The following is a 21,442-nucleotide window of genomic DNA, read 5'->3' as shown; positions in this document are numbered from 1 at the left end:
TAAAATTCCCAAATTCGAATACAAATCGATTGGGATTTAAATAACGAGCACAACGGGGTATGACATTCCACATTTGGGCCATTATTTCGAGTGTTCTGACCAAAATACTGATTTTTTGCTTACAAAAAATCTGGAAATCGATTTCTGTTAAAAATGCAATATTTCCGAATGGTTTTTTCTGTATAACTTTTTTTGTTAGCAATAATTTGGCTACTAATGCTCTACCTTGCTCATCACTGAGTAATTATTTTTGGACGTCTCTCTCTTTCTCGTGCTAACGTAATTTGAGCTCAGGTTTTGGTTTAAGCCTCGTTCACCTTTGCTGGCTCAGCGATGCACGACCAACTCGATTATTTGGCGTTGGGTTCCAAACATCAAATGGGAGCCCTATCTGGCCATCTCTCGCTTTTTTGTCAGAAACCTGTTGCGTACAGAGAGAAAATACCCACAGCTGAGAGGCCCAAATGAAAACTTATTTGTTTCGATAAATATAACAGAATTTATGCCGAAAATGGTAAGTGTGGTTATATGACAAATAAATATAACGTGTTATCGTTAAGTATTCGTTAATATAGGAGGCTATATTCCATGATTTTGCCAAGTGTATCTTTTATAGAGCTAACGATCTGCACTCTCTCAAGCTCCAAGTGTCTCTCCTCACATAAGCAACAAGCTTTTGGATCCTAAGCTTATGCTGTCGTTAAAAAGCTCCACATTAAGCCAATTTTTCATGATTTTGACCAAAGAGTACAGCCCACAACCATTAGGTGAAACTAGCTAACCACATTAGTCCATCTCACAATTCCTTTCTTTGGGAATTTAACTGTGATCTATAATATCTATTTTATTCTATTAAAACATCTTTACAAACATTGTCTATTACACTTGTAATAGACATTATGATGACACAACACTGTTATTCCCCCGAGTGTTTTGCCTCCGAATTTCATAAAAAGTGTGTGGTTTTTGATAAATATATATATATAAATTTATAAGCAGAATAAATAAGTTGAAGGAGGGCCGTTTAGGGCGCTCTCTTTCGAGATAACGAGAGATTTGTTTGTGATGTGTTGGAAAATGAGTGGACAGGACATCCACCCGGTTTACCAGTCGTCATCGACATCCTTGGAGATCTCAAGGAGGAAGGGGGTCTTGAAGTTCTGCAGCTTTCGTCGGCAGTTTCTGCTCAGCGGATTATTGCGAAGATCAACAAGGGCCAAATTGTCACTGGTAATTGCCTCATCGGTATCAATTTCTAGTGGGTTCAATGCACTTGGCTCATTAAGTAATTCGTTATTAGGCGGCTTTCATTCGAACTTACCCAATATGGCATTGTTCTGGGCATCCAGACTGGCAAGACTCTGAAGCTTAAAGACTACTTGTGGCAAAACGATGAACGAGTTGTTTGAGATATTCAGCTTGGTCAGTGCAGACAAGCTGGCGAATTCTTCTGGCAGCCTCGACAGTTTGTTGTGTGACAGATTAAGATCTGGAAGGAAATACACCCATCGTAAATATATATAATATATGTATATATATTTTCAACCCACCTGTGATGGTGCTGAACTTTTGCGAAAACTTGGGCGATACGCTTTTGAGCACATTGCCACTGAGATTGCAGGTGACCAACTCGGTGTTTCGCATAAGATGATACACTGCATCTGGTATTTGCATCAGTTCACAGCTCGAGAGATCTGAAAGAACAGAAATGTATAGTTATAACCTTCAGATATGGAAAGCTGGAGCAAAATTACTGGTTCAAGAACAGAATTCGTGCAGAAATAGCTTTTGCCATTGAAAAGCTATCCCACACATGTTGGAGCACTGGTTCTTTTGGCCCACAATATATGGTGGTTATATGGTGTTATCTCAGGAACTCCTACCTAAATGAGCACTTTCGTTGGCATTTTCGCAACGCTCAATCACCCTCACCACCAAGTGCGCCATCACCAAGTTACCACGCGACCCTCGTAACCAGCCTTATCAATACCTATATGTATATAGATATAGGCACATATATAACTTCCCGATTCTCCCTACGTTCGCTCACAGCCGAATCGGCCAACACTGAGCACGTGAACGGAACTGCCTAAATATAAATACATTTCCCCATCTGCGCACGCAACTTACGAGTATTACGCGGAAAGAGCGCCGATATCGGGCGACTCTCTCTCTATGCTCTGTACAGTTATTGTGAGTCATGATCGCGAAAGCTTTTCGCCGATCTTTGAGTTTAAGAGCGGGAGAAGACTCAGTTTCTCTCGCGGAAATTGCGTCTGTCCACACTGAAACTGCGATGTGTTTTCTTTGGGAAAAACCGATGAAATAAAATTGAAAACAAAAACATTGGTTTACAACATTTCACGAAGCGTGTGTGCGTGCATTGTTTGTGTGTTTTTAAGGCAAAGCACTGGTAAACATATTAATAGAGTATTTCTGAATAATACATGTGTAACGCTTTTCACTTCATGGTAAGCGGGAAGTAAATAAATAGTAATTGCTTTCAAACGTTCGGTAAGGATGTCTATGTGTACCACTAAAAATGCCTAGGCATTCCAGATATGCATTAATGCATTTTTGTTTTTAAAGTAAGTTGCATTGTGTTTACTGCATCTTATTTATAGCATCGCAAATGTCGCCCTCTTACGCTATTAAATTAAATTGTAGCAAATTGCTAAAGTTTGGAAGATACCCTGTAAAACAAACATTTATTTCCTATTTCAGTTCCGCTCATAATGTTTTTGTCTTGGAAAGAAGGCTGCGAATCTCGCACACTAATCTTCAGATTTCTACAACAATTTTAAATGAATGAACAACTGAATCGGCAAATCGAAAAATGAGATCATATGGGGCCAATGCCTTGGCAATTAGTACCACCCCCACTGCCACTTGCACTTATCGCGCCCATTGATAATTTACCTTTCTTTGTTAACCGACCGATGGGAACTCAAGGCAATAATAATAATGGGTAAACAGTGCAGTATAGTAGAATCGCAATCGACAGAGACGCACTTTCCCGTCAATTTGTGCGGGAGTGTTCTTTTCGGATTGGTAGGGCTCTCAATTATAAACAAATGTGGGATTTCGTATGGGGAAGTCGGTGCGCAATAACTGAAATTGGCAATTGCCCAATTGTCCATACTACGACCCATATGCGAATGTATGCATATATGGATGGAATAAACAGAACGCGTCTAGTTGCAACTGCGCCTCAAACGAAAATGAGTGGGTCAGATGTACCTAGTACCTAGCAGGTACATATATTATCGAGGACCGCCTACCCAGCTTGTGGTTCTCCTTGGCGTCCTCGCACCGCTGGACCACCCGGATGACTCCTTGTCCGGCGATCGGGGGGCAGGTGACGATTCCGCCGATCCTCGCTATATGCGGCGGAATACTCGGATCTGTGGACTCCTCGCTGGGATCCTCGCTGGAGAGGTTGGTGCTCCGGTTGTCGTTGCCGTCGTTGGGCTCGTTGTTGCCATTGTTGCTACCATTATTACCACCATTGTTGCCGCCGTTCGGGATGTTTGTTATATCGTTGCCGAAAGGCCGCATCTTTGGTTTTAACTAGTCTGCGGTGGGTCACTGGGTAATCACTCGAAAAAAATATGTGTGTGTTTGTATTGCAATCACTGTTGCAAGTGTGATTGGTTGAACTTATAGCTCTCCTACTATTTGGACTGTTTAAACGCGAGCTACTTCGCAACCAACTGAACGTGACAATCTTCCGCATTGAAATATTGAAAATGCTTTTTACTTTCGGTTTTTATAGCACGAAGAAGAAAGAAAAGCTGCGCATAACAAAACAAATGAAAAATAAAATGCGAAGAAAAACAAAAAATAATAGCACAATTTGGCAGCTCGAGCGCACGCCGAATTCGAGATACTCTCTCTTTGGCACTGAAAGAGTCGTTAGCCTTGTGATAGAACTCACAGTTCATTAAATCTATGTTTGAAGGAAGTGGAAGGGATAATCCATACGAAGTATCTCTCAGATTATCGAAACTAATAATATGTCGAAAATAAATATATAATTTAGAGAGTTTGAGCGACTTTTTAAGGCAAGGCTTCCTTATAATACATATAAAATATATTCTATTTTAATAACCCCTTCAAACGCGCATAGCTGCATCGTAACAAAATGTCTTATCATCCTAAGAGCAATAGCCTCTGATATAAACAGTCCTTCTTTCTCTTGCCAATAAAATAAGCTTGTTCTATCTGCGGAAAAGTGTAAAAGTTCAATGCGAAAACACAGAGTAGACGTTTGAGAGAGAGAGCGGGAGAGAGAGAGAGGATTGCACCGTACACTAGTCAACAAGGTAATGCAAAAACTAATGCAAATAGTTAAGGAAACCTTTACTTTAATACGAAAATGTAGTTACGATGCATAAGATCTAGGACCATTGCAGCCGCCCTTTTCATTCAAAACGTTTTTCGTAACTTGTTGGCCATTGTAAATTGGCCAACATACTTATAGAATCGACTTTTACGCATCAGCCGTTCGCTGTTCTTACCAGTCAAAAACAAGTCGTACCGAACACCTCATTTCCATGTAATATATGTAATTATAAATAATAAGCAAACTTTTGTACACTTATTCAAGATAATGGCCATGTTCAAGGTTGCCAAGGCTATTCTACCCATTACCTGTGATTCCCGGAGAAAAAAGACTACTCCAGTCGATGATCAATGAGAGCTGTCGAAAGCTGAAAAGGCTAATTTTAAGTTCTGCTCCCCAAAGCTCCACACTGCACTTTCTTTAAAGTTGGGGAAAGCTTTCCCCACCAAATCTCTGAACAATATCCATTTGGCACATAAAATACCCTTTTTTTATAGAATTAAGATTAAGATCTACTTGTATTTGGATCAGGATGCAAATCCAAAGATCCTGAACGGCCATAGGACCTTTTTTTTAAATTCCCACCAGCAAGAAGAGTATGGCCGCATCGAGAACAAAGTGATTTGTCATCCTAAGAGCAATAGCCCCTGATATAAACACCCATGCCTGCTGCCGCGGAAAAGCTTGTTAAGTCTGCGGAAAAGTGTAAAAGTTCAATGAAAAAGGAGAAAGTGCGTTGTATATAAATCGTTCCTATAGAACCGATCTTCTACGCATCCGTCATATGATTTTTCTCTGTTCCGGAATCGTCTCTGGTCTCATTAGATACCTGGCATTTTGAACTTGACATTTCCACGTTCACATATCTCTTGCTTAAATACAGAATGGTATGGTAAATAAGCCCAATCAAAACATTTCGGAAAACAATTTAAGTAGATACTACGCTGATGAAGGAAATCGATGTCAAAAATATTTAATCTATTACTCTGTTACAAACCGATATACAAACATTTTGCTATACAATATTAGACAAATATCATACGAAGTGTGAGGGAACTTGGTTAAAAATGTTTATTTGCCAAAACAAGTTGGAACTCTATGGATACCATTGATATATCCATTAAGTGTGGGGTAATCCCATATTATGTATGTACAAATCTGTTTCAAAACTGACAAATAAGCGTATTTGATCGAAACAAATGGCTAAAATTGAAATACTTCTAGTTAAGTATGCCACAACACGAATTAAAAATGCCCATTAGTTCACTAACACATTTCCAGTCTACTACTTAAGATTATGTACGAGTTCACGCGAATACACCAGTATTTAACCATTGACTTTACGAAGGTCCTTGAGGTCCTTGGATCCCCTGATCCCCTGATCTATTGCAGCACCACACCCTGGGCATGCTGCAAACCCGTGCACAAGTACAGCATGATGATGCTGAGCGCCTGGACGCGCTCATCCGATCTGTCCGATTTCCAGGGCGAGGATTCCGTCGCCTTCTCCGCGTCGTTCATCAGCGTGTAGCCCTCGGTCTCCGCATCCAGGGCTACTTTCAGCTTCGTTAGCTGTTAGTATCATATCATATATATAATATATATCTATATACTTGCAGATGCCATGTGGACTTACCAGCTCGTTTATCTTGGCCACCCGCTCATCGGGCGGCAGGGCAACGTATAAGTGTTTGCTGGTGCTCTTGGCCAGATTCATCAGATCCTCGTTGCGTGTGTGCCGGATGATGGGCTCCGTGATGACGATCACCTGCTCGAAGCTGAGCTCCGGGCAGTCCAATGGCAGCGCCTCCAGGTGCTGGGTGACGCTCTCGAAGGGATTCTGCTGCAGCGCCGGTGTCGCCTCTTCCACAATCGATGATTTTCTGCCAGTAGGAGTGTGCGCATTCAATAAGTGCCCATGTCAGCCGGGTCAGCGTGTCCACTTACCGCGATGGCGTGTGCTGTGGACTGGGAGGCAGACTCTTGGAGTTCATCTGCTGGCCACTGCCAGTCAGCGAGGATACGATGCCGGGAATGTCCAGGTTGCTTGCCTGCCGCTTGATGCCCTGGGCTAGCATTCCGGTGAGGCTGGAGCGATGGACGTCCAGGCCAGAGGCCGTCGGCGATTGAATCTGTCCCTGATCTCCGCCAGATGCAGGCGACGTCTCCTCCAACGGAGTGGCGCCCGTGCTGGCATCCAGGATCTGCGGATTGTCGGCCTGTGTAATGGTGAACTCCGGCCGGCTGGCCATCGAAGGCGTGGAGGAGGTGCCCGTCATGGAGCCAGTGCAGTCCACCGGACCACAGACGGTGGCCATCTGGCACTTGACTATGCACTTCTTGTGGCAGCACATCGAGCACTCCTGGCACTGCATGGCGTCCTTCAGCCAGATCTTCTTGCCGCAAAAGTCGCACTGCGTCGCCCGATGAAAGTGGGTTCTCACAAAGTCGTGGGCCCTTGGAGCGGCTGCTGTGGCACCGGGGGATTCGCCGGATGTGGAGCTGTCCGCCAAGGAGCTCGTCAGCTTAAGGAACTGCGCCTGATCTTCTGCAGCCACTCGATCGCCGGCTGATGGGTTTCTGCATTGCAACAAATAGAATTAGTTCTGTGCCTTGATCCAGAAATTGGAGCTCACCTGGCCGGAGACTGGGACTTGGAGCTGCTTTTGATGGGCACATCGCCCACCGTCAAATTGGGATTGCCCATCCAGGAGAAACCAAACAGAATGTCGCCGAAGCAGAAGTGCGGATTGAAGCCGGACTGATTGGACAGCGGATGCGTCTTCCTGCGGAACAGTAGGTACCCATTAAATGCATTGTGGATCCTGAAGGATAACTTACACAGCCTGCAGCGACGCTGGATTGAGACTGATCTGCTTGAGGCACTGGTTCAGACTGGTTTCGGAGCACTCGACCAGGATTTGGCTGATCTGGACATTGTTGTACCCCAGTAGCACACTCTCGCCGGCGGATTTGCCAAAGACGCAGACGTTGAGGAAGCGACTGGAGTTGTCCAGCTGGAAGCTGCACACGTCGTCCATGTGGATAAGTGGGCTAAACGGGCAGTCGATGGTGGAGTGCTGGTAGAAGTAGTTGACCGGCTCCTCCACTTCCTCCTTGCCTTTGTCCTTGTCCCTGTCCTTGTCTTTATCCTTGTCCTTGTCCTTGTCCTTATCCTTGTCCTTATCCTTATCCTTGTCCTTGTCCTTGTCCTTGTCCCGATCCTTATCCCCGCTCTCCCGACTCATTGTCTTCTTGATGGCCTTGGCAATGAGGTTGGACTTCTTCGGGGAATTGGTCGGAGTTCCGCTCAAACTGGGCTTCACCACCAGGTGCTTGGGTGCCGGATCAGCGGGAGCCGCAGCAGCTGGCTCATCCGCCTCCGGCTTCTGCTGGCAGGGATAGGAGCTGGGCAGATCGCCGATGTCCTCGTACTTATCGAAGTCCTCCAGAATGGCATCGTTGCGAATAATGCCAGGAATGATGCGCTCGATGCGCAGACTAAAGACAGTGGCCTGCAGCGTCTTGACCACCTTGGCAATCTGCTGAATGGTGGTCACCGGCCTGCCCTCGATGGCCACCAGGACGTCGCCGGCCAGCAGGTTGGACTTGCAGGCCGGCGTATTCGGGAGCACGGACTCGATTCGGACCACCTGGCTGCCGCTCTGCTTGAAGACGATTCCGATCTGCTGGTTCTTCGCCTTGTGAATGAACACGTCCAGCGAGATGAGCACATTCCGGCTATCCCGCTGACTGGCCTCGATGAAGGGCACCGGCGCCAGTGTGATGGTGCAGTACGTCTCACTGGCACCCGGACAGCCCATCAGCCGGGACAGCTCCGCCAGCTTGACGGTGAGCAGGCCGTTCGGCTGGATGTCACAGTCGCCGGCGTCCTCCTCCGCCGTCCAGTGGAAGAAGGGCTTGTAGCGCAGCTTGTAGTTGGGCAGCGTGTGTTTCCGGCGCACCGCCTTGCGGATCTGGTTCGAGATCAGGTTGGTTATGTTCGACTGCATCTGGCGGCCCTGGTACTTCGACTCGATGTCCAGGATCAGCTCCGGGTCGCCCAGGAAGCTAATTGACCAGTGCGTATAGGGCTTCCTCGTGAACTGCAGACGCGCCATTCCCGAGAGCTGCTTGACTGCAATAAGAGATGTGTTTGTTAACAAAATAGATGTTAAATAGGTATAAAAGCAAATTAAAGCCACAGAGCTTTAAGGATTGCGATTCAGTCGCACCCTTAGCTCCAAATGATTGTCCAGAAGCTTTTCCACCTGGTGGTTGGAATAATTAAACCATCGCCCAGTCGCCAACTCACTCACCCCTAAGCATTATCGATCCCTTCTTGCCCAGCACCATGTCCGCGTCAATGGAAGTTGTGAAATTGCCGACGTAGTTGATGTCCAGCAGCAGGTCGAGATTCTCGATGCGCTGCTCATCCTTGTCCAACTCCACGTTGTGCACGGATAGCGACTTGACGTCTGGAAACTGGTCGCCCAGCTCGAGCTCCTTAATCTGAGATGTTATGGGTGGCATTGTGAGTACACTATCGATTTCGAAACTAATAAAAGGGCTTAGGCCTTGCCGACCTGTTACGCACCCTACCCCACTTTTTTTTATGGAAAAACAAGTAAATACATCTCACCGTGAGCTTGTCCAGCAGTTTTCCGGTGGTAGTCTTTGAAATCAGTTCGTCCAGTTCAATGGACAGCTTGCGGTAGAACCACTTCCGCACCCGATTGGAGTTCTTGAACTCGTGGAAGAGAAACTGCATGACGAAGTTGAGGGAGACCAGGGCGGAGGCCCGCCGGAGGCTCTCCTGCTGGTGGTTCTCGCACCCGTTTCCTGCGCCGCCTGCCAGCCCAGAGTTGGATAGTCTCTTCAGGTTCCTGGCCGTTTGCTTGATGTTCTGCGAAAGTTGGAAAGGAAGTTGGAAATATAATAAACAAACAGGGCATTGTGCGCGCAGTGCTCACCAATGGCAGGGTGTACTTGGCATTCGCCTGCTTCTGCTCCTCGCTTTCGTCGGGCAGATTCGAGAACTTGATGAAGATGAGGTACTGCAGCAGGATCATCACCACCCCGCCGATCAGCAGGAAGATCAGGCAGAGCAGTAGAATGTTCGAAATGGGTATCTCCATGCTGGCGGCGCTTTAGGCGCTCACTCGATTTTCGGATTTCGTTGCTGGCGGAGCTGCGAGGCTTCGATTGCACCAGCTATGGTGTCCAAAAGCTCCACTGGCCACAAGATTACTGCTGTCAGTCTTTTCAATTACGTTCTGGATGTGCTCGCATTGTATCGCCCAGTAGCGTTCGCAGTTCACACGGAGTTTGGATGCATCCGAACTGCTGACCCTTCCATTTGGCTGGTACCAGAGCAGACTTCGCCAATATGAGGCTGTTCCCAGCTATCGGTAGCTATGTCACAACTGCTGAATGGGCGACATAAAATCAATATGTATCCGCACCACTGGCTGCGCCTTTTTTTGTGCCCTGGGCCCTCTGCCATGCGCCTGCGCCCGGATCAGCTGGTAACCTTCCTGGGGGTTGATTCGAAGCCAATCCGGAGGCAGTCGTCAGCCGGACCCTTGGACCAGCTGTTCGGAGCGGCGGACTGGGGTACAGGATGCCCTAATGGCAGGAAGCTCCAGTTGCTCTTTAGTGGCTCTTCAGTTGCTCAAGGATGCTGGGATCCTTTGGTGCTTCCATGGACTGATCCACATTCCTTTGTCTACTTTAGTCCATGAAAACGTTAATAAAATCTTTATAATTTTACTAGCAAATCCACCCCAAACATTTTTTTATAATTTTACTCGTTTAAATAAATGTAATGTAACCCTTTATTACTTAAATATTTTTTTGAAAATTTTTTGAAATGCACAAGTAAAACACGAGATGCGCAATTTGTGTTATTTTTTTGACATTTATTTTCTTCTTGTTTTTGTTTTTATTATGGTATTCCTTTACTTTATGTAAAATAAGAAAGTATTAATAGTTTTATTAACAAATTTGTTGAAGGCAGGTATTTATGTTATTATATGTTTATGTATGTATATCTTGTATATAAATTACGAGTCATCTTTATAATTACATAATTATTAAATGTAGTTTAATTATCTCTAGCGTATCTTAGTAATTAATTTAACTGCTTTATTCACTTAGAATATTAAGTTAAGATATTTTAATTTATATTTATGTTTTCCTCCATACATTTATGTATATATTTTATCATTACAATTTAGCCGTAACAGTTACATTCTTCTAATTTAAACTAATTTCATTATTATTAATTTTGTTTCCTTTCCTATTCGCAAATCATCCCCTCACACATCCTATACTTTATATATCTTGTTGCTTTGTAAAAAAAAGTCAGATCTACTTACATATATGTATTTCCTTTTTATTTTAGCTTGTTTCCGTTCTTTTTGGTTTTGGTTTTTTGTTTAGTTTCTTTTTCATGTAACCGCTCACACCAGACAGTAAACAAATAACAAAATACACAGTCGAATCGTAGTTAGGGTTAAATGTGGTTAAATGTGGTTGTTTGCTGTTTTGAAAGAAGTAAGCCACCTACGACATGAGTCAAGGAACACAGGAGCGGACCGTTCGGGGTCACCTCAGTTTCTGGATTGGAACTCCAGTATTCGAACTGAGGTTTGGCTCGGCAGCAGCCTGGTGTTAATCAACCTTAGGATACATATGTAACCAGCTTTAGAATGTAATGACTGGATCTGAATCTGGATCTGGATCGGGCAGTGCTACCCATGGCATTTGCATGTGTGGGGAATGCAAGGATCTGGATCTGGAAGAACAATCGATCGCAGCATTGTGTAAGTTTATGTGTATGTTTGTTTCTTATTTGTTTATATTTTCTATCAAATGGCGGTACGCGGTGCCCGACTTGTTCTTCCCCGGAATGTGATGTGGATACTCGATCCCGCCACCTGGCACCTGACCATTTTCGAGTACGACGTACAAGTAGGAGTAAAGTTGGGCAGAGTTCGCGGTCGGCCAGCTGGGAGCCTTTTTCGAAGGACGAAGCGAAGATAGTGGGACTTGGAAAGCGAATCGAATGGAATCGGATTGAAGTGGTCACGAGCTTGCCAAATTGTTGCTAACTAAATATTTGCTCTATGGGCATCATGAACTGGATAAACGTCTGATACTGAATCCATATCAGTAAACTAACTTCATACTTTGTACTCATTTCTATTCTTTTTTGGTTTTGGTTTCGTTTTTTTCTTGTATTTTTTATTATTTTTTTGGTGTTTTATTATTTTCTATATTTTGTTTAGTTTTGGCATCGGGGCAATGATTCAGTAGTAGTAATTGAGCTAATGAGCCCTAAGCTGCCCTTCCAAGAACTCTACTGGTGTGGGAATATCGCTAGTTATAATTCGAATGTTAATGTTAAGCAAGCGGTGCAAAATGAAGGTAAAAAATCGGATCTTAGCCTAGGACTGAGGACTTGAAACATTTGCCACGTGGACAAACTTTTACTGGAAGTAGTCAAAAGTGAACCTCGGAAATACAACGTGCAACGTGTATACAATTAATTATTAATCATTGGAGAGTGAACTTTTATATCGGCGATCTTTGTTTTTCCTTAGCGATGGAGTTCCCATTTTATTTGATACTAGTTATAAACTATTGTATATTTATCTATGTATGTAGGCGTGTATATATATCTTCAATGTATGTCAGCATCCGTAATTAAGATAATTATAGAAGAATACGCTTGTCGGTTACCGTTTCCACACTCCCCCCTTGTTCTCTAGATTTTAGAAAATCGCCATAAAATCAAAAATGAAGAGGTTTTAAAAAACTTCACAACGAGAAATTTAGTTTACAAACAATATCAGCAAGACTTCTGCTCTTCGTGTCCGGTAAAGTAAAAATAGTGATTATTGCTATCACAAACTAATATCTAACAAAATCAGCAATTTCAATACGAAATACTAACGAAATACTAAGTTGGGATAAATTTCGGGCATTTTTCAAACTTACGGCTTACAGCCGTAAATGGCGAACATTAAAATGGCGAGTTTCCAAGTTAAATGGCGATCTTGACCTTTTTGAGTGTATATTTGGGTTAATCGTTTCTAGGTTAGTCGTTTTCCCTATTCAGTATTGCTCAGTTAATATTTAAGTATCGTACACAGCTAAAGTCAGCTCAGTTAAGTTAGTTTAGGGCAAGTGTTTCTGTTTGCTAAATGTTCTGTTTCATTTTAACTGCCGTATGCACTCTACTCTAGTCATCGTCATATTCGTAATGGTAAGTTCATTTGCTGTGTAAATTCGCATTACTGCTCAGCTGCTATAATTATTTACTTAAGTTATGGATTCTTTTCTTTAAATTACAATTATTGTGCGCTCTTCGATATCCCGTCGTCCAACATGTACGATTCGTCTATCTATACACATGATGACTGCATTTTCTGGTAGTGAGTTGGAGGGGCTGTGTGCATGGCTATATATTGAATACATTACGTTTGGTGTGCCATGAGCTCTGCGTTTTTACACATTTTACACATTCAATTCAATATGAGGAGTCGGAGGTGTATTATATCTACACATGTTTTTGTTTACGTTGAGGATGCTCGATTGCGGAAACAATTTATTGTTGTTTATAAATACACTTGGACATCGAGTCTCTCAACTGATCGGAAATTTGCGAGGAGCTAATTTCAGCATACGAAATGCATTAACAGAAGCATAAACCTTTCTTTGGTTGCACATTACAGAGTAATACAGAGTATAGAGCAGCGTTCCATTTGCTAAGGGAAATATGACAAGCTATTGTAAATTGCAAAGGTCTGTATACACAAATGGCGCTGAATGATGCTTACTTTACAGATACATGCTTTGGTCATAATTGAGATATTTGGATTTAGCTTTGGTGTTTGGTGTTAGCTTCTGTGGTGGATTTGCCATGTGGTCGAAAAATGTATCCGCTCGAGTATAAATACACAACTGAATGTAAAACCGTAGGGGATTAAATTGCACAGAATTGTGGCTAATATTCGCTATCGGGTTGCTTTTTGATGAAGGTATTTATAATAGTAGTCGTAGGTAAGTATATTACATACAATAGAAAAAAAAGAAACTATTTGATATCTACAATTATCTGGTATGTACATTGAATAAATAAAATGTCGCATTTAAATACACGTAATTGAATTACTAACTTTTAATACAAACAAGTCAAAAACGCTTGCAGATTACCGTTCCGATTCCTCGAGCTAAGTCCTAGATAACTTACAATGTATGCGAGTACCTACAATCTTTATGTCCTATGTATTTTCGACCTAGATCTATGTGTGTTCTGCTTGAAAGAGTTCTGTTATCGTTAGCTTCATTTTGATGTGCTCTTCATCTAGACTTGCCCTTACATTAAAAAAAAGTACAATACACTTGATCATATTCATATCTAAAATTAAGTTCTCTACTCCTATTTCTAAGCAAATAGTAGCTCTAATCTGTTTACAATCTCCCCACTCCTACTCCCATCACGTGGAATGGAATCTCTCTCTCATTCTTTACACCTCGCCTCAGTTTCAGTTTCAGTTTGAGTTTCAATAAAGTTGCACTTTTAGTGGATCTGGTTACTGGTTACTGGATTCCGGACACTGGTTTCCCGATTATGAACTATGGAGTGTGGCGCCTGCATAATGGATGCTCGTTCTTGATCCTGTGCTCCTTAGAGCGTATGATACGAATACTGCGGATAGTGCTGGTGATGCTGCTGCAGTGGTGGCTCGTGTTGTAGATCTGGTGTAGTAAGTTCTGGCTGGAGATAATGATGAGCTGGTGCATCCTCCACACTGTCATTATCAGTTCCTCGTTCAGTATTATAATTAATGTCATTATCTGAATATATCTTTTTAATAGCTAATGGGGACGTTATTGTAATTGGTACGCTTAATATCATTGCTTCAGTTTTAGTTGTCCTTGGTGTTATTGCAGTTGTTCCGGTTTCACTTCTCTTCATACTTCTAATGAATTCGATATCGGAGTGGGGCGATGTTGTTCTGGTCTCCGGCAATGATGCCATCACTGGGGATCCGTATGGACCCGCTGGCCGGTACCATCTCAGCCACCCATCCTGATGCAATTGTTGCTCCTGCTTCTGTTGCGATTGCGGTTGTCGATTCGGGTTTAATTCCTGTAAGCTAACTCCAGCCAATTTGATATCAGATATAGTTGTTCCTAGTTTCGGTGTCGATACGTTCGTGCCATACCTTTGATATAGGTGCTGCTCTTGGTGTGGTCGTTGATGTTGGTGTTGCTGTTGCTGTTGGTGTTGCTGTTGGTGCTGGTGTACTGCTGGACAAAGGTATGGAAGGATTTGCTGATGTTCGGGTATCTGGTAGCTGTGTCGTATCGTATCAAAATTGTGATCTAAGTTTGGTGCTGACAACGAGGAGCAAATGGCCTGATGCTATACCCAGATCTGATCCTTTCGATTACGCGATCGCAATCAAAGCCTTTGCTAGCACCAATCCTCCTCATCCGAATCGGAGTGTCGAGGGTTCAGACCACTCTTTGGCTTAAAACCATTTAGAACTGGAGATGGCAGTACACGACCTGTTCGGCCCATAGCCAGCGCTTGCTCGAATGACAGCGGTGCTATATATTCCAGTCTGCGGTATAGGGACTTATGTTAGTCGAGTACTGTAATCCCATGTAGCACTACTCACCTTTCTCTTTCGACCTCCCGCTCGCGATCTCTTTCGCGCTCGTACAACTCCCGTTCCCGATCCCGGTACTCGTAGCGCAGGTCGTACTCGTGCAGGCGATCGCGATCCCTTTCGCGATCCCGATCCCTAAGGCGTTCGCGATCCCGCTCGCGTTCTCTACTACTGTAGTACATATCCCTAGGATCTCGCAGCAGGTCGCGGTGGTGTGGTAGCGAGTGAACACTGTGGGGCGTTGAGTGGTGTGTCTGCTAGAAGGAATGTATTTATATTAGTTTATATTATAGGGGTACAAGGTATCTGATAGTCGGTACACTCTACTTGTTTAATTCGTTTTCCACTTACATGTGTGGGACTGGCATTCAGCTTCGGGAAATTGATATTGGTCGGCTTGAGCTGCAGTGTTGACGGTTTGCTGGGAGTCGGAGGAAGGCGTCTTCCGATTCCGGCTCTTCGGGAGGCCAGTGTTGGGTAACTGTGCTGTACATGCGTTACACCTGCGGAAATTGGAGACATTACTTCCCTGTGGGCTGAACAGGGGCAGTTTAGGGCGTTAGTCGTTGCAAAAATACTCTGCTGTTATGATACTGAACAAAGTGTACCTAAGTTGTTCTTCATTAACATTAACATGGACTTAAAACATACATACAAATATATATGAAACATAAGATAGAGTGGGACATGTTCATTTCGATTAGTTGGAACTAACTATCTTAATAACTGAAGACAATCAGACAGACTTTAGCGTAACCAGATTTACATATGCTGACTTTAATTGTGCGACAGTTAGTGGAATTGATTAGTCTCAATAGGGACTAATGAATTTTGAAAGTACAGGTCAAAATCAGCTTAAAACGGTTTAGGATTTCCTTTAATTATAATTATAGTTTCGTAAAATGCAAGAGGTTTATTTGACAGGTCCTTTCAAAACTCCTAGTTTACAACTTTTGCACAATTATGATTTTATTGTTTCTATGACAGGTGATTATTCGACATTGTGGAAAGGATGAACATGTCCCAATCCGAACGTGGTTTATAATTTAACTTTAATGTTGTTTAAAAAATTGTTGCTATGCCAAAAATGCATTCACTGTATCTACGTTCATAAGCGTGTGGAATTATTTGAGCACCCTACAGAATTATACAACTTAGAAAAATATGGAACAGTAACAGTGCTATATAATGTATTGAGAGAAATATACACAAGTATTGGGATGATTTGGGGAATGGCCGGTCGGCAGCTAAATTGTTCATGGCAACATGCGTGACTGTTCGATTCGATCTATAGAGATACCATTTATGCAAAAACGAAAAGGATGGATTAAGAAATGGTGCAGAATACTATTGACGCACATTCACAGATAGATAGGATAGATAAATATGCACACACGTCTAGATACTGAAACACCCGAAGGCTGCAACCCAAATTATTCCTCTGGTAAATATTATATATACGAGTATGAATGTAGAGCTCAGTCGATTTCACCGCCCAAAACTGGTACAAAAAACAATACTGGAACATTGCCTGCATATCTGTGGTAGTAACTGGGTGTTTTTTGTTTTTTTGTTTTTTGGAACGAGAAGCAAGCTTTAAATAGAGATTCTTGGTCAGTGTCGTATCCTGTGCTGGTCAGGCTGACAGAGGTCAATTTGGAACAAAAAAAATATATATGTACTACATACTATGGCTTACGAACTTCACCTTCTTTGTGGGATTGACTAGGAAATGATGTTCACTTATCTCACCCCTACACATTATTGCTGTTCAAATGCGAGTTCCTCTAACATCGAAGTTTTCTTTATTAAGAAGTGACCAGTACCTCAGAGTCCGTCGAAAGTAGTCCTGACTCAAAATGGTATATTATTTAAACTCTACTGCTCTATTGCTATTTAACAATTCATTTGCCAGAGATTGTGTGGTTGTTTGATGACGGGATGAATGTCTGTACATGGCAGCACCATACATACGCGATGTGATTATAATATAGGTGGATGGTACGATGGTACGATGGTACGATGGTACGAGGATGGCATCTAGAGAAATGAAAACAATAAACGCTGCTAGTGTAACAAGAGTACGAGTACGAGTACGAATAGTTGGGCACATAATCATGATCATGTTGTAGATCACCGATCTGAATGAGTTCGCGAGCTGTGTGGGATGTATGGTATGATAGGAGTATTTGAACTACTCGATTAGTTGAAGCTTATGGTTGACTGATTGGCTGGTTGATTGACTGATTGTTGGTTTTCTGATCGAACGTCTGGGTATGACAATACATGTACATGTTAAGCATGGTTGGCAACTATGTACGAATACAAGTTAGTTACGAGTTACGAGTTACGAGTTTACGGTTTACGAGTAAGCATGTCTGATCTTTGATGTTTGTAAAGTTGAGATGGTTGAAGTCGAAATTTGTGTAGAAGAAAATACTAGCATATATAGAAAACAAGTTGAGTAGTTGTTTTGTTAAATTGTTTAAAGTTGATTTTGATTGAGCTTGTTGGACTTTAGATAACAAGTGCTAAGGATGTACCCATATCAATCCCATAACCAAGTCTGTCTCGTTCACGCATCTCCTGAAGTCTAGCGGGACTCGGCGATCGTGATCTTTGACATAGACTGGTTGTCCCATATGTGGGATAAGGCAGTTGAGTGCGTTTACTGCGAGACAAATGACCACCATATCGAGAAGGCGAAGGCGAACGGGCCGGACTTGTCGATGCTGACCATGAACCTATATTGTACATATAACAACAATAATAAAAAAAAGTAATAATTAAGGATGTCGGGGCACAACATTTTACGTATTGGATCTTAGCAACATATTTTCTTTTCTTTTTTAATTTTTGTTTTTTTGCGATTTTCAAATTGCTTTCGAAGAGGGAAACAATAAAGGAGGACCGACTTAACGGAAACGATAAAATTATTATTGGAATATAACGTATTTGTATTAAAAGATTTCGTTAATAGCTATGGAATTGTAGACATATATGTATATATGTATATAACTACGGTTCTACAAAATAGATCAAAAACCCTGGAGTGTCCAAGTCCCTGGTTTTGTGTGTGCCCCTTGCAAGCCGATCTCAAATGTGAATTAAGGGCAACATCGGAGACAGACAAATCGATTACAGGGTAATGTTGAGTACTCCCTAACCAGATCACTTGGCTTACAACCAGCACACACACACACACACGTAAGTCAGTTGGAAGTAGTTAATGGTATATGCCACGGGCGTCGAGCCAATAAATACCTCTTGGATACCGCGGATGACTGTTGCCATGCCTAGGATGACGAGTCTCCTTGACCATCTCTACAACATTAGATACGGTATCGGAGAACCCGATATCATGATGTATGTATTGATGGCCACGCCGTCGAGGACTCGGAGATCTGGCCAGTGGAGAGCCGTTGTGCCTGCAGAAGGGATGGAACATTAGTAATTAATATGGAAATCAACTAATCCACTTGGCAGCGTCCTTACCTCAAGCTAGGCGAACGCCGATGGCCATTCATGTACGAATGTCCAGGATGTAGATGGCCAGCATCGGCACCGGTAAGCGACTCCTGCGAGGGGTGTCTCGATGCGTCCTGCAGCTCCAGCATCTAGTTGGAAGATGAGTGTGGAACGTTTTAGTAAGCCAACTGGGGCACCATGAATGCTACCACTCGAAATCAGTCCAAAAAGATTGAGAAGTAGTTTTGGGGTTCGGAGTTCGGAGTTCGGGGTTTGGGGCTCGGAGTAAGCAGGTGGGTGGTTTCGATTGGGGGAACACTTCCAGATGGTCGAATCGATTCTAATTTGCACAGCATTTCTAAGTTTTCATATTTTTGGACTCCTCTAGACCGATTTCTTGTGGATTCATTCATTGCAAGGATACGTAAATTTAGGTATACGATATCTGTGTATTTATAAATTTAGAACTATAGTTTTCCAATGCCCCGTAATGGAGCGTTGGCAATAGATATGTATATATGCTTGTACTTGTATATAATGCTACAAAATAAATATACATAGAGACATGTATGCTTACTTTGCGGAGTATAGTATTATAGTATTAGGGGTTATACGGTATATAAAAGTAAACAAAAGCAATCATTACTCCACTGCAACAAAATACATATTCAAATGCGTTTTAATTGTACTAGTTTGTATAGAAAGGTTCTGAAATGCGGGATTATGTTGGTTGGTATTTGAAGGTTAACCTATTTTAGGGCATGTAACATTTAAGGAATTCCATACACTACTCGGGAGTATACATATACATATATATACTTGGTCACTTTCTCTAGATAATTGGTTTTGGGTTCTTTTATAATCGACTGGATGTCCTCTCATACTTGAGGTTTTTCTGAAAATGATATGACTGCCATATTGCGTTTCTTGTTACGCCAATTGTTTAACATTCGACTGCATCTACGTTATTGGTTTTTGTTTATTGTCCTATATTTACGGTGATATGATGTAGTACAAAAGAAGTGAAACGCAAAATACGAAGGAACAGCAAGTATCAATCGATCTTTGCATCTGGAAAGTGAAGATCTAGCCAGATTTTCTCTACACGATATATCTACAGTACTAAAAGGATTGCTAATCATGCAAGTGATCGTGTTTATAGCGGCTAGTTGATAAAGCAGTGATATAATCTTAGGAATAACAAGGCGGAACATTGAAAGCTAGGCAATATGTAACTATAGGCATGCACTACTTAGTCAAAATTCTTTGGATAAATGTGTGGTGTGATGGTGGGTAATGGGTGTTGGTCAGGTCCTGAGTCCTTTTCCAATTGCTCCTTTTTGGGCCGTGGAAAGAGCAGCTGCATCAAACTTACTTACCGTTCACAAACCGTTTCGCATTCGTGATTGGACTGACGAATAACATTCAAATACCAAAACTGTATACTTATTACATTCAAATCGAATTCGAAAACAATTACTACCTACACATAAAGCCGCCTTCATATGTGTAACTAGAGGGAAAACTCGCTAGAAATCAAGAATCCACTGGGCGAATGGGAGATCTTCGCCTCGCCTTAAGTCTAAACCATTACAATGCAAGTTACAATTTGTGTGCTAAGTGGCTGGCTTTAGCTCTAAGAGAAAAAGCCATTCTCTAGTTAAGTACATAGTGTTTGAGTTGCCCTAAGAGTGACTACAAATTAACCTCCGGTTAAGCGTTATTAAGCGTTATCTCCTGGTAAGTTCACCTGCGAATTGAAACCACCGCTTGGCTTTATGTGTACGTAGAAAAGTCTATCAGGTCATTTCCGGATCTCACTTCCAATGGCCGACCGGAAGTCGGTTCATTGAACGTGACAACCACAAGTGACGTGATAATCCTGTCTGATGGAACCCAAGATTATCGGACTTTGCCCAAGAGGCTGTGAGTGGGAACAGAGTTAGAACCGCCAACTTATTCCACATGGCTGGCACGCCGGATGCGAATTGGAATCTTTGAATTGTTCATTGGTAATGTGGCAGACTTGATCTGTGAGTAGGAAATTCGCAGTTTCTGGTGTAGAATGGAGGTGTCTCGATATGTCTAGGTCGCAATTGTACTGGGAATTGGTGATTAATCATACATTGCCGGCATGTTGTACGTGAAAACCAAAGGTGTGACTGCACTTGCCTATGCTTACACTATTTTCCTAAAGGACCTGGCAAACCAGTCGGTGAAACGCGGTCTCACACTCATTGGAATTGGGAAAAACGACTGCAAGTCCGCTTTTTGAAACTACAAGTCAACTAAGCCGGCTTAGATCAAAGAGGCCCGTGTTGTCCACTCAACTTGGTGAAAGAATTAAACTACTTAATGACTGACCACAACCTAAGATTTATCAGAAGCGTGAGATTTCATTGATGAAATAGGGTTTTCTGTGCATTTTCAGAACTGAAAGGTGGGATCAGACGGCCAAATCGGACTGCGATTTACTGGGCTTGAGTGGAGCTTTGCCAGAGCCTTTCGGTTTGCTGTGCGTTGCCACTGTTAACTGCTCAACTTGTCCAAGAACCAACGAACCAAGGAATGCCTAAGTACATGGGAGTACACTTAGTGGTTATAGAAACGATCAAATTACAACATTGAGTACGAGTACGAGTACTAAGCCAAGTTTTGCGTTTCTAATGTTTGTTGTTAAATTGCTATGCAACATTTAGGTACGAGTATGTATTGCACTATTGAGTAAACGCAAATTAAAGATTTATAGTAGGTTGAATACGCAGTACACACATGTGCGCCTGTATATATGATGTATGTATGTATTTATATATTCATATTTATGCACGTGGAGCTGAGCTGAGCACCCCGCAATATCTGGCATATTATATATTCATATTGTACATAGTCATAGATACGTCGTACATGGGCGCGTACAGCTATACATATACTTATGAGTGAG

The 21,442-nt window shown here is 42.5% G+C and overlaps 3 protein-coding genes across 7 annotated transcripts in view; all 3 read right to left on the bottom strand.

Annotated features, from left to right (window-relative positions):
- Positions 1–790: 790 nt before the first annotated feature.
- LOC6551352 (leucine-rich repeat-containing protein 20) lies at positions 791–3,739 on the bottom strand. 3 transcript variants are annotated; one of them, XM_001977019.3, is made up of 4 exons: positions 3,282–3,739; positions 1,551–1,694; positions 1,322–1,489; positions 791–1,255 (listed from the first exon to the last, which is right to left on the bottom strand). In XM_001977019.3, exons 1-4 carry the CDS (start codon positions 3,556–3,558, stop codon positions 1,104–1,106), a joined length of 741 nt encoding a protein of 246 aa, XP_001977055.1. In that variant the 5' UTR covers positions 3,559–3,739; the 3' UTR covers positions 791–1,103. The 3 variants fall into 3 exon arrangements, with proteins under 3 accessions (XP_001977055.1, XP_015011014.1, XP_026838815.1); XM_015155528.2 differs by lacking the exon at positions 3,282–3,739 and adding an exon at positions 1,884–2,100 and having other exon boundaries at positions 827–1,255; XM_026983014.1 differs by lacking the exon at positions 3,282–3,739 and adding an exon at positions 1,755–1,847 and having other exon boundaries at positions 827–1,255.
- A 1,652-nt stretch (positions 3,740–5,391) lies between these two features.
- On the bottom strand, positions 5,392–9,852 carry LOC6551351 (PDZ domain-containing protein 8). The gene is made up of 8 exons (XM_001977018.3): positions 9,319–9,852; positions 8,988–9,251; positions 8,665–8,857; positions 7,187–8,483; positions 6,982–7,131; positions 6,293–6,925; positions 5,982–6,228; positions 5,392–5,917 (listed from the first exon to the last, which is right to left on the bottom strand). Exons 1-8 carry the CDS (start codon positions 9,481–9,483, stop codon positions 5,729–5,731), a joined length of 3,138 nt encoding a protein of 1,045 aa, XP_001977054.1. The 5' UTR covers positions 9,484–9,852; the 3' UTR covers positions 5,392–5,728.
- A 425-nt stretch (positions 9,853–10,277) lies between these two features.
- LOC6551177 (voltage-dependent calcium channel type A subunit alpha-1) overlaps positions 10,278–21,442 on the bottom strand; it is a 51,287-nt gene continuing 40,122 nt past the window's right edge. For 2 of the 3 annotated variants that reach the window (XM_026983019.1, XM_026983020.1), the window contains 6 exons: positions 18,529–18,650; positions 18,298–18,461; positions 17,577–17,777; positions 15,385–15,536; positions 15,043–15,287; positions 10,278–14,985 (listed from right to left, as the gene is read on the bottom strand). In XM_026983019.1, coding sequence (XP_026838820.1) covers positions 14,835–14,985; positions 15,043–15,287; positions 15,385–15,536; positions 17,577–17,777; positions 18,298–18,461; positions 18,529–18,650 — 1,035 coding nt within the window. In that variant the 3' untranslated portion in view covers positions 10,278–14,834. The remainder of the gene's footprint in view (positions 14,986–15,042; positions 15,288–15,384; positions 15,537–17,576; positions 17,778–18,297; positions 18,462–18,528; positions 18,651–21,442) is intronic. The other variant, XM_026983018.1, reaches the window with a different exon arrangement.

This window comes from Drosophila erecta, unplaced genomic scaffold (genome assembly GCF_003286155.1).
Source record: "Drosophila erecta strain 14021-0224.00,06,07 unplaced genomic scaffold, DereRS2 tig00000279-arrow-arrow-pilon, whole genome shotgun sequence".
Classification (NCBI taxonomy): domain Eukaryota; kingdom Metazoa; phylum Arthropoda; class Insecta; order Diptera; family Drosophilidae; genus Drosophila; species Drosophila erecta.
Note: the sequence above shows the minus strand (reverse complement) of the source record. Positions and strands in the feature narration are given on the sequence as shown.